We start from the raw sequence: 13,423 nt of genomic DNA on the forward strand, positions 1-13,423 counted from the left end.
ATTATTTTATAGATATACATATATACAGTGTATAAAGGTACTTTCATCCCCAGGAGGAGGATTCCCTTACAAAAAGGACAGGGGTGCTTGTCGGAAATTTTAAAAAGAACTCCTAAGAGTTACCCAGATCCTGTTCTGTGGAAGTGGCTTGAAAGTTTCTTCACCCTAAGAAGTACCAATAGCTGTTATTACAGTTGAGCCCACGATACAGCAGTGTTAGTTGCAGAGTGTGCGAAAGCGAGGCTTTCAGGTCAACATTCCAGGGGAGTACAAGCACCTTATGAGAAAACTTTGAGAAAAATAATAATTATGAGCTCCTCTCCGGATTTTACATTTTTCTCACAAGAGAGGCTACAATTTCTCAACGGAAACTGCCCTCATCATTTGACAAAGCCTAGGCTGAGAATGTGGCTTTCATACCGTGAAGAAAAGGCAAAAGATGACAATGCTTCGAGTGACGGCTACAAATGTGAACTAATGCACAGGTGAGCAGTGGGATGTACGATCGTCATTCTTCCTGCCCAATTTTCGGGCAGGAATAACAGTTTTTTCCCCTCTCAAACCTATATAACGTTTTCTTTTTTGTAGAGTTGTGAGTTACATAAAAAATGGATGGGAAAACAATTTCACTGAAACTTGGAAACACTTAGCATCTGATGTGAAAAATAAAGTTCATGTTTCCTCATCGGGCACGAGTTCTCCGAACACTCTACATGAGTTCCCACAGGCTGCAAACTGATGTTCCATCCAGTGGGCTGAATTCCCACCGTTCACAATTGAGAACATGATGAATCACTTTACTAAGAGAAAATCAGGAGATAATGAAGGCAATAAAGACTACAAGAATTTAAATTTAAATAGTAAGGCATTTGGACTATTCAGACATGGTCATGTACAAAATATCGAAGTTGCCACTAGTGAAAATGGAGACGTGATCCATATAAAGTACAAGCTTAATGTTACCATTATCGATTCCAGAGAGCAAGCTGGTGAGATCACCTATGCCCGCTGCAGTCAGGTTCTAGTTTTGTAACATCCCAGAGATGGACTGGGACTGGGCAATCATGGCGTCAAGACGTACTTTTCATGTGCTAGCGTAGAACGCCATAAACAGACGCCCTCCATGCAGTAAGAACCGATCCAAGTGAATCATTTCGAATTGTAAGCACTTGTTCTTTGACTAATTTGAGTCAAATGCCCGACACCAGAAAGCACAAACGTGGAGAACACGGCTCAACCGAAAAAAGCCTGAACACTTCAAAGAAACCAAACATGGCGGACGAGAACTTCGAAGAAGCCTGCAAGGGAACCACTGTAACCCTTGACGTAGATGAAGACGAGCCGAACCTTCTGGAGATAAAGAAAATTTTTATCGGCATTCAAGCAGCAATTTTTTCCATCAGTCAGGAAAATAAAGCGTTAAAGAAGGAAATCGAAGAGCTGAAAGGAAGTGCTAATTTCAACGAGAGGGAGCTTAAAGACTTAAAAGACTTCATCCAGAAGGCAAAGGATGAAAACAAAGCTTTAAAAGATTCCCTAGCTTCCACAGATAAGCAGCTAAAGAACGCTAGACAGGAGTTAGTAAAACAGAACGAGGAATCTGAAAGACTCAGCGAAGAACTTGACAATCTAGAGCAGTATACTCGCAAAAATTCATTAGAATTTCATGGTATACCACAACACGCTTACTCCAACACAGAAGAGGTGGTAATCAAAGTAGCAAACGCTCTCAACATCTCCGTAAAACCTAAAGATATTGAGATATCTCACAAGCTCAACTACGGGAAGGTAATAATCGCAAAGTTTTGCAGTCACAAGATCAAATCAGCGATTTACAGAGAGCGCACAAAGCTAAAACAAGTTAAAGTCTCCGACCTCTTTCCTAGTTATCCCTCCTCTGGGCAACAGCGAATTTTCATTAACGAGAACTTAACCACGTTTTGACGTAGAGTGGTGGAAGAGGCAAACAAGTGACAGAGAGAGGGAACACTAATAAGCGTCTGGACTTTAGATGGTAAAATATTTGTCAAGACCTCTCCAAGTGGATCACCAACCCGGATTTTTTGCAAGGAAGACCTGGACAATATGTAGCAGATCAAGAAGACATATCTTTTGAAACATGAAGGTAAAGTCAGGAAAGGGCTTCTAAACATTAATGATTAATCGACTCCCCCCACAAACTGTTCAATTTTATTTTTTTGTTGCGTGTTTATTGTCATTCTCTTTTACATCATGTAAACATTATTTTAAGTTCGGTTATCTTCACTGTTGTCGTTCTGAGTCAAATATTTTTCAACCGATTTGTCTTCTACATAGGTGCACAATGTACTTTTTTCTTTTCTTCCGTCCTCACACAATACCTCACTTGTTATGCTCTAAACTCCAGACCAAAAGCAATACTTTTCTTAAAAACAGAGCGAAGATAAACAGCCTATATGCTAATCTGATATTTATGCAAAATAGCCAAATGAAAACTTTTCGATTCCTTGTAAAACAATGAATCTGAAAATAGCGTCACTTAATGTCAGGGGAATAAGCGCATTTCCTTTCACGCCGTAGCGTTTTTCCATTCTTTCTAGTAGCAGTTTATGGTCGACGGTATTAAACGCCGCAGACATGTCCAACAGTAGCAGGATAACGCATTTCTGATTATCTATCTCACAGAGAATGTCATTTTGCACCCTCAGGAGAGCAGTCTCCGTGCTGTGAAAGCGTTTATATGCTGACTGAAAAGATTCCTCTAGATCATTATCGCGTAGATAGTCACTCAATCGACAAGATAGTGCCTTTTCAATTATCTTAGATACAACCTTCAGATTTGAGATAGGTCTAAAGTTTGAATAATCCTCAGAGTCCAGGTTGTCCTTCTTCAGCTTCGGTTTGATCATTGCTTCTTTCAGTGCAGCGGGCATAGATGCTGATTGGAGAGACATGTTAACGATGTAAGTTAACACGGGTAAAATAGTTGATTTACATTCCTTAAGAATAGAAGCCGGTATAGGGTCAAGATCACAGGATTTTTTACCGATTTTGTCCACAAAACTTTCAATCTCTCTTTCTGACATCACCCTGAACTCTGTGAATTTGGCTTGACATGGCTGTTTGTATGCTTCGCAGGACTGGGTACCAGAAGTCACTTCTTTGGATAGCTCCGTTCTTATGGATGCTATCTTCTTGTCAAAAAAGTCGGCAAAATTGTTCGTAAGCACAAACGTTGAGGGTGCGGTCGGATAACGTCTATCTACTCTGCGGTGTAATAGCTTGTTGACTGCGTTGAAAAGTATTTTTGGATCTGATGCATTCTCTGAAATAATAGATGAATAGTATGAAGCCTTTGCGTCCCTTAGCATTTTGTTCACTACCTGGCACTGGTCGACAAACATCTGTCTGTCGACGCACAGTCTCGACGATCGCCAGCGGCGCTCCAGCCTTCGACGTTTTCTCTTGGCGTTACTAATACCCTCATGGTACCATGGTGCTGATGGACGGAGAGTTATCATGCGTCGTTTTAAAGGTGCATGCCTTTGAAGTATTTCCGTCAGAGTATTGTCGTATTTTTCAGTGAGATCCATAAGATCAAAGGCGTTGGTTGTCAGAAGGTCAGATTGCTTTAGGTCGTCATTAAAACTGTCCATATTTACCGAGCGCAGTTTACGATAACTAATTTCCATTCGTTCCAGAGGTGGTTTCTTTAGGCGTAGCTTGCAGTGTACAGCAGAGTGATCGGACAGCATTGGATCACGTATTTCAACGCTAGTAACTAGCTCGTCCTCGGCCCTAGTTATGATCAGGTCTAAGGTGTGGCCTTTCTTATGGGTGGGTCCATTTACATGCTGGACTAGACTGAGCGATTCTAAGATCTTGTTAAATTTTACAGTCTCCAAATTGCTGATTTTATCCATGTGATAATTGAAATCACCCACTATTAGAAGGTTGCCAGGGGAAACAACGAACTGTTCTGCGAGGGTGCAAAATTCTTCAAAGAATAGAGAACAATTTAATTGATTTCCCTTGGATGGAGGGAAATATGGTCTAGGCAACCCCATAACCCTAGGCACCAGTACTGAGCTGGTGGCCATTTTCATTTTGCAAGTGGATGTTTGACCTTCTCTTTTTTCTGTGGAAGTTTTTAGCCATTATGGATGATGAAAATGTGTCTCATCTTGGGTCTACGGGCTCGGAAAATGACGACAAGTCGGCTACATCCCCAAGGGGACGGTTTAATGGCGATTCTACGCTGGAATAGGGCAAACTAACCGGCGCCTCTCAGGATCAGTTGGCCTTGCAAGAAACCTGTTTGTCGTTGAACGGTTTCCCACCCAGTTCTAACCAACAGCAAACCAGCCGAAAGAGGCGTTCTGCCGACCCCTTTGCCTCAGCCTTATTGGCAGCAAAAGACGAAGTGAAGAAACACGCTTCTAAAGTGACAGTAGTTGATGAAATTCCTCCGCCTTCTGGCTCAACAAATACTCAGTATTGTATGTGCAATATCGATAAAGAACTCAAGGAAATCATTGATATTTATTTCCGATCGTGCATGGAGGACAAGGCTCATAGCGAACTCGTCAAACAATTTCCTAAGCCCGACGTTCCCACTCTCCATGTTCCAGAGCTCGATAAATGGCTTGTCCTTATTCACGGCAAGCAGTCTCTAGCTAATCTTCGCTGGGAACAGGATCTCCAAGTGATGGAGAGAAATTATATGGATGCAGCTGGTCCACTTTGCATCCTTCTCCAGCATTTAAAAAGGGACCCACAGGCTGTACAGGTCAGTGAGGCAATCAACCTGGTTCTCAAAAGCCTTCGCTTGCTGGGACATGCTGTGGCTACTGTTAACAAACATAGACATAAGGATATTGTTAAGTCCACACATATCACTGACATAACTGAGCTTGGTAAGCACTCTGATTCTATGCAGAAGTTCCTGTTTGGTGAATCTAAAGCCAAGGAACTTAACTTTGTTGGTGAACTGGCTGAAAGTCTCTAAAGCCATCCAGCCTCAAAGCAAGAAAAACCAGTTCAAAAAGAAATCATTTACAGGCAATAGTTCATCAAACACCCATGGGCAGAATGACCACTCCTCTCACCAAGCCCATTTGCCTTCTGGAAATCAAAGCAGTGAAAGCTTTAATAGGAAGAGGCCTTACAATAACAACCAGCCTTTTCGGAGGGCCCCCTCCCAAGGGAAGCCTTACCTGGGAGGGGTGGACCAAAGGCTTGCGTCCGAACAGAAGTCCAACAAGCAGCCCTCGCAAGCTCCCAACAGAAACTACATGCAGGGGAGACAAAGGTAAGCCTCCCTCATACTCATTCACTCATTACCCCCTTCCCTTTGTCTACCTCAACTTAGAGAACACCCCAAGGGCAGGGAGGCTAAAGTATTTTTTCCAGAACTGGGAACCCTTAACATCAGACCAGTGGACCCTCAACACTGTGTGAAGGGTTACAAACTAGAACTTACAGGGGTTCTCAGGCAGTCAAGGCTGCCTTCCCCACATCGTTTGAATGTCAGTCAGCTTGCCCTGGTAGAGGACGAGATTGCCAGCCTCTTAGACAAGAGAGCCATACAGCAAGTTCCCTACCACTGCAATCTCTTTTACAGCAACCTTTTCCTAGTGGAGAAGAAAGGGGAAGGGCAACGCCCAGTGATAAACTTGTCCACACTAAACTCATTTGTGCGCCACCATCATTTCAAGATGGAGGATTTGAAGGTGGTTGCGGACAGTCTTTGTCCTCTCGACTTCATGTGCAAAATCGACCTCAAGGATGCATATTTTGCGGTTCCCATCCACCCAGCACACCAAAAGCTACTTTGCTTTCAGTTCAAGAATGTAACTTACCAGTTCAAATGCCTACCCTTCGGTCTCACTTCAGCACCTTGGGTCTTCACAAAAGTGCTGAAGCCCCTGATAGTTTATGTCAGGAGACTAGGGTCTAAGGATATGTATTTACCTAGACGACATGCTTATCCTAAATTCTCAGAGGGAGGGAGCTATGAGAGATGTATCACTAATGCTCCACCTGTTGGAAAATCTGGGGTTCATTGTGAATATGGAGAAATCTATTCTATTCCCTTCACAGGAAATGGAATTCTTAGGTGTTCTGGTCAGCTCCATTCACAAGAGCTTTTCCCTCCCAGAAAGCAAAGTCCTGAACCTCCAGAACTACTGCAGAAGACTTCTAAATTCCAGGACTGCCTCACAGTCAGATCTAGCATGCTTAATTGGCAAAATGATAGCAGCAAAGGCAGCAATTTTCCAGGCTCCACTCCATTAGAGGGCACTTCAACACCAGAAGAGCTCCTTAGACCACCAGGGAGTCCCCCTCCATCAGAAGGTAATTCTAGACATAGAAGCTATGTTAGACCTGGAATGGTGGGTAACCAACCTGGCCACAACAAACTCCAGACCAGTGAAGCCTCTCTTTCCAGACCTGCCAGTCCAGTCGGATGCTTCAGGGTCGGGCTGGGGGGCTGTGTGCAACAACATCAAGACAAAGGGAACCTGGTCTCTTCTTGAATCCTCACTTCACATAAATTGCTTGGAGCTGCTTGCAGCCACCTACGCAATCAAGGCCTTCACCAAATCCTTGAGCAATGCCCGTGTCCTGATACAAATGGACAACACATCGGCTATAGCTTATGTAAACAAAATGGGGGGAGCCAAGCAGGGTGTGTTAGACAAACATGCTCATTCCCTATGGGAGTGGTGCCTTGCGAGGAAGATCACTCTTCGAGCGGAGCACATTCCAGGTCGACTGAATGTCATAGCAGATGCAGAGTCTTGAGCAAAACCAGATGCAGCGGACTGGAAGCTCGATTCAGAAGTGTTCAAGGTTCTGAATCACAGTTTCGGCCCCTTTCCTGTAGACCTTTTTGCCAATTCTATTATTGTTGCACGAAGAATTCACTAATTCCCTCCCACCCTCCCTATTTACATGACTACCATTGCCCTTTTATCTCCTTGCAGATTGGACTCATTTTGTCTACTGGTTCCAAGATCATTGTTGCATTATGTCATTATGAAAGTTTTGTGTTAATAAAGATGCTTAGTTATTAGATTCCTTAGTCTATTATTTTGTTGTGGCAAAGTTCAATGGCCGCTGGCGCGGTACTGGCGCCTAGGCTTATGGGGTGGCCTAGACCATATATGGTATGCACAACCTTTTAAGGAAACTTTTTTTGCGCTGCATATTTTTCGCTTTTAATGACTTTGGTATTTCTATATATTTGAGGCCAAGACCAATTAGTGAATTCTGAGTGCAACAATAATAGAATTCTGATTGTACTTCAGCTACATTGTAGCCTAGCACAATCTACAATTATTTAAAAAAGGATTAAAGTGCAAGAGAGTTGGATTAACAATATATGTTCTAAAAATACTGATTAATGGCATGAATTTTTGAGAGATCCTAAAGCAAACACAGACTGTTCTTCTGATGAGTCTCAAGAAACTCTCAGTGAAACCCAAGAGATTTTGTCTAAAAACAGTCATAGTGATGTAAATGTTAATGGAGACAGTCTTGAAAGTGCAACTACATGTAGTACTGACTCTGTTGATGACAATGATGACTGGTGTGAAGTTGAAGAACGTTTCTCAGGTTCATTGGACACTTTGCTACAACCCCAAGAAATGATTAATGGTGTTGACAAAATCATAAGCTTTGCACCAGGAGAAGGGAATAGACCTCTTGGAATATTCATGGACACAAAGTCTGAATATTTGTCATTCCCTGCTATTTTTTGTGGAAAACAAAGAGCTTCTTCCAAAGAGAGTGAAGTGCCTGTCTCATATAGCACTATATGTAAATGGGAATTGAGAAGCAAAGACAGGATTTGCAGGGTCTGTGCCAAATATATTTTACAAACTGAAAAAATTGCAAATAAAGCAAATTCAGGATACTGCAAGAATATCATTAAGAAAATGTAAGACAAAGGGAAAAATATACACAGCTGGTGAACTTAAATCTGATGATTATCTTTCTAAACTTATAAATCTTGATGAGGGCTATAGAGTTTGAAGAAATTTAAGAGGTTTACCCCCATACTTTGAAAAGTCCAAAAAAGATGTTTGCAATGATACGTCAACTAGGTAATCCAACTTGGTTCTGCTCATTTTCTGCAGCCGAAACAAGGTGGTCTCACCTTTTGAGGATATTGGGAAGAGTTGTACATCAAAAAGATTATAGTGATCATGAGATTGCAAACATGTCTTGGCAAGAGAAGTCAGACCTTATTCAAAAAGTTCCTGTTACTTGTGCCAGAAATTTTGAACACATGGTCCAGTTGTTCATAAAAGATGTCTTGAAAAGCACTGCAATGCCTTTGGGAGAGATAGCAGATTATTTTCACAGAGTTGAATTTCAGCAAAGAGGTTCTCCTCTCATTCATGCTTTATTTTGGGTTAAAGGAGCACCAGCCTATGGAAAGGCACCTGACGATACTGTTGTACATTTTGTGGACAAGTATGTAACGTGTAAAAACAGTCAATCTGATGAAATGAAAGATTTAGTCAATATACAATTGTATAGGCATGCTAAAACTTGCAAGAAACTAGGGCACAATGTTTGCCAATTCAACTTTCCTTTGCCTCCAATGAAAGAAACTCTTATCCTTCAACCTCTTGATGAATTCATGCATGAAGAGAGTCAGCTTAAGATAATTAAAGACAATTATACCAAAGTCAAGGAACTACTTGATGATATGAAATATGCAGAAGATATAACATTCCATCAATTTCTTCAAAAACTACAATTATCAGAGTGTGATTACATTACAGCTATAAAGTATTCCTTGAAACGCCCAACATTATTACTTAAAAGATCACCATCAGAAATAAGGGTAAATAATTATAATACTAACTTATTAAAAGCATGGCAAGCAAACATGGACGTACAAAGGCCAAAGGGATATTAGTAAATTGTTAGACAGAGCTAGCAAAGAGGCAAATTCGGGCAACAAAGATATTGTAAACAGAGTACAGCACATAGGAAATGCATTCTTGAATGCTGCTGAAATAAGTGCCCAAGAAGCAATTTATCTAGTTTTACAAAAAAAATCTGCGTTTTTTGCTACCCTATTTATGACCTGACCAAAAATTAGATAGCCTATTTATGACCGTTGTGGCTGACACAGTTGCCCTAAACATACGTTATGAAGGGCTTTTGTTGAAGGTCTTATTGATAATGATGAAAAAGTAGCTTCTGCTAAGAAACATACCCAATTCAAGACTAGAGTGCTAAAACCATACCCAATTTATAACCAAAATGGCCAAAATTGATACCCTATTTATGAAAAACCCTACCCTTTGGGACCTCACATACAGATACCTATATAGCCCATATAAGGGAGTACGCCCCTCCCAGGTAATTGGTCACATTACAACTTGTGTGACATTTTGATGAAGCTGGTGCAGCTTTCGTTGTGTAAACGATCCGATAAACGGATCCCGAAGTTTATTTTATGCGCTGTGCAAGATACTAAAAGACAAGCATCAAGCATACAACAGAAGTAAAGCCCATCATTCATCGCAAAACATAGTTCCATTCAAGCATGTCGTGTTCATTCAGGTTCATTTCCCAGCGATGCAACTGGCAAGTGTTCGTTGTTGTTGTTTTTCAAATTCGGTCATATAGCCCTCAAGCTCCCAGTAGTCTTGGCAGTAGTACAGGATGCAGTTGCCATTAAACGGTAAATGAAAACTTACGATTTTCCTCTTCTCCTAGTGCTACCTCTGCGGCAGAATTTATTGAAGGGTCAGGACGACAGCTGCCGTTAATTTCTACAGACCGGTGCCATTATTTACTTTTGGAGTCTCGCAAGTCTTGAGAATTGATCAACTTTAGCGCAACCTTCACCTCAAAACTGGATTTAGAGTGTACACAATTATTAAAGGAAGCTATTTGCCACTACTCAGAAGGTCAACAAACGAACCTGAACGGAACTCAAGTGTATTAAGGCCTGACTAAAGCACGGAAACGAGGCTATAACAGGTTATCGCCATTTTCTGGATGTACATTTTACGTAACCGAATGAAACTTTCCTAGATTGTAAAGGGCAATAATAGAAAGCACCTGGTTAAGCATTGTTGTCATCATGACAATCATTCCTTATCTATGAAACATAATACCCTCATTCAATGTCTGTTATTTCCTTTTGAAAATGGGGAACACTAAAACGCCTTAGCGAAACTCAAATGTGTATTTGATTCAAAGATACATAACTAATGTGTAGAGTTCCGCCTTTTAAGGGCAACTGCACATGCTTAGAACTGGTTAATTATGACACGCGACTGAAGACTTTGAATTCAGCGTTCAATTCTTCCTTGTGACTTAATTTTATATATTGTTGGTTTGTTGTCCCATGTTAAAAGGCGTTTCGGTAAAGGAAAATACCTCAATTTTCAAAATCGTATACTCTCCGACATCTAATAAAGTTTAACATCTCCCTGTTTGACAAAATAGGTTTCCTCGAGTAGTACTCGCGAATCAGCGCCATTTTGCCTGTTTGGCAGCGTGTGGACTGGTACTACTTGGCAAGAATTCACCCTACTCTACTCTACTGCAATAGGAAAACGCTCTTTTGTAGCCTGCAGTTGTCTCCCCTTAGGCCAAATTGTCACAATTTTCAAGATGGCGGACGAGAATTATTAGTTCAAGGTGTATTTGAAGTGAAACGATTGAGAGAATAAAGGTGACAATGTATCTAAAGAACAAAGTTTCTGGTATCTGTAAACATCTTTTTCTTAATTTAGAGATGAAAATTACAAGTTCTTCCACTTTATGAAATATTTTTCATCTTATACAGATCACTGTGCACACCTTCGCTAACAGTGGTTTCTCTTTGTTTAAAACATTTCCTCCTCTCTCAATAACTCGTTCGTTTTACTTTTGGCGCCAATTATGCGTTTAATGCGATAAAATAACACTTCTCAGTTTACAATTTGAATATCACTTTTTCACTGTGGCGGGCGCTAGCGAGCACATGCAGCCAAACTCTTTCACTAAAACAGTTTCTTTAGGAACTGAAACTTCCCACAAATATGGCCTTGAAGGCTGAATGTGCTTGGGCCAGAGTGTGTATCCGAAAAACAAAAGAGTTATGCTCTAGCTTGAAGAAAGCTCCTGGTGAAGGCAGTGCAAAATTTGGCGCCAGAGTGTTAACAGGAAGGCACAAACTTTATTCTGAACATTTTAAAGAGTATCCACAGTTTACTCTTAACCAGTATGATTTCAACTGTGTGAGCAAGGTAATTGACGAAAAGATTTCTTCCCGGAGAAACAAAGACAAGGCGGTCTATTTGTCAACATTTTCAATGGCTAACTGGGATGAGGGAAAGACCATAACCAAAGAAATGAAGACAGCACATTCATTAACGAACTGTAAGGCTTGTGCACTAGTCAACTCAAACTTGCAAGCTACTTTCCCACTCAGCAAGAAGTGCATGACGATGAAAAAAGGCCCCCTTAGTGAAATTCAGCGGGATGCTAACAAGCATACTGCTCAACACACAGTTCAGAAAGGCTCAAAAACTACAAACAAACAACTTAAGGTCTTGGGACAGGTAATTTATTCCACGTATGAGAAATGTAAAGAGAACTTTGGAAAGTCACTTAGTGACATTCTGCTCCTTGTCCCTGAAGCTGGACTTGAAAAGAAACTTTCTCCTGTAGAAAAAAGAAAGTTAAAAAGAGATCAACAAAGGCAAATGAAAAATGATGTTGAAATGAATGAAAATGACACTGATCTACATCTAAGTTCAAGGCAATCATACAGGGGTAGACAAAACCACAGACTGGCTCAGGCCTTTGAAAGTAGAGAGGAGGCTACAGAAAGAGCAAGAATAACACCTCCTAAAAGAAAAGCAAAATCTCACACCCCAGCAACAGAGAACATCACTGGAGACCTGGATCAGCTCCTGAGTGACATAAAATCATGGCCTAAAGGTACCACAAACTGGTCTGAGAAAGCTAGGATCTACAAAATACGGATGGTTGGCCAGGATGCAACACCCCCCAATGGAGGCCAAATGATCAAGTCATAATAATTTCAAACACTTGAAATTTTTAAACAGATTTTAACATAGTAAATGGTTAAAACAGATTTTAAATGATTAAATTTTCACATACATGTAGTAACTGGTTTGAGCAAATTTTAATTTGTTCATTTGCAGAGTTCCGAGTAAGACGAGCCCTTAAAAAACAGAGAGGAGGTGATATTTCAGTTCCAGTTCCATGTACAAATGGGCAGATAAGAGCTGACATTAAGCAGCGCATTGCGAATAGAACATACAATGTTGGTGTTCCTGTGGTGGCAAGTGAGATTTCCAAGTTAGCTATCAGCAATGAAGGTGAAGTTATACAAAAGAAAATTGATGTCAATGCCAGAAAAATCCCCTTCAAAGATATCAGGAAAGAAGCCCTAACAAGGAACAAGTCCTTTTTAAAAATCAAAGATGACAACTATTACACCCAGTTGAATAGGGAGGAAATAATATCAGAATTGCAGAAAATTCATGAAGAAGTCAGTGATGATGTTGATGAAATGAGATCCTCTTTAAAAAAATATCAGCGCCAAAGACACTGGCTCCTCTGGCATGACCAATCCACACTTGCCAATTATGGTCACATGCTTTTTTGTGTTCGAGAACTTTATGACCCTGCTAAACACTTCACACAACAAGAAATGATAGACAAAACAGGCAAAGATATTGACATACAAGCCACTATTGAGGAACCAGAGCTTTACATTCTGGGACAGAGCAGATCAACGGTAGAAGACCAGATGAAGTTTGTTCCAACAAGGCAAGAAGACCTCAGGGATCTAAAGTACCCTGTACTGACAGATTGTGGGATCGAAGTTTGTGACATCATGAGGTTCATAAATGGAGACAATCCAGCAGCTGAGATGGAGGATGGCACCCAACATGGAGGAAACTATGGATGACCAGGTTGTGATGGAAACATCAATTCAAGCCATGACTTGGAGTACTCCCTTCAAAGAAGGTACACAACCTTGAGCACCAAAAAAAAATTATTCTCTTTGGGCCTGCTGGAAGAAAAGAAGGTTTCCATCCATTTAAAGACATGAAAGTTGAAGAGCTGAGAGCAGAGCTGACTGCAAGGGGAAAGTCTGATGAAGGGAACAAAGTAGATCTGTAAAAGAGATTATCAGAGTTGCTGGGAGGAACAACAAGACTTCCTGCACTTCTACACAGCAATGAAAACTTTGATGTCTCAGTCAAAGAACTGAACATTGAGTCATATGAAGTTTTGTTTTTCGAAGCTTTGCTCTGTTCAATGAATCACATCAAAAATGTCCTACAGGAACTACCCCATCATATCACGGACATTGACACTAATAAAACTCAAAGAGATTCTTGCTGTGCAAATGAGAAAAGACAAACTGCGGGGGATGGACTACCAA

General features: G+C 40.9%; 1 protein-coding gene and 2 pseudogenes across 1 annotated transcript in view; all 3 read left to right on the plus strand.

Annotated features, from left to right (window-relative positions):
* Window positions 1–467: 467 nt before the first annotated feature.
* On the plus strand, window positions 468–2,350 carry LOC149099569 (uncharacterized; annotated as a pseudogene).
* A 1,746-nt stretch (window positions 2,351–4,096) lies between these two features.
* On the plus strand, window positions 4,097–5,764 carry LOC149099570 (uncharacterized; annotated as a pseudogene).
* A 7,577-nt stretch (window positions 5,765–13,341) lies between these two features.
* LOC149099571 (uncharacterized) overlaps window positions 13,342–13,423 on the plus strand; it is a 1,699-nt gene continuing 1,617 nt past the window's right edge. The window contains exon 1 of the mRNA XM_089276945.1: window positions 13,342–13,423. This exon is cut by the window's right edge and continues 1,617 nt beyond it. Coding sequence (XP_089133071.1) covers window positions 13,388–13,423 — 36 coding nt within the window. The 5' untranslated portion in view covers window positions 13,342–13,387.

The sequence above is a fragment of the Orbicella faveolata genome, unplaced genomic scaffold (assembly GCF_042242905.1).
Source record: "Orbicella faveolata isolate gen_17 unplaced genomic scaffold, um_ofav_v1 contig_46, whole genome shotgun sequence".
NCBI lineage: Eukaryota > Metazoa > Cnidaria > Anthozoa > Scleractinia > Merulinidae > Orbicella > Orbicella faveolata.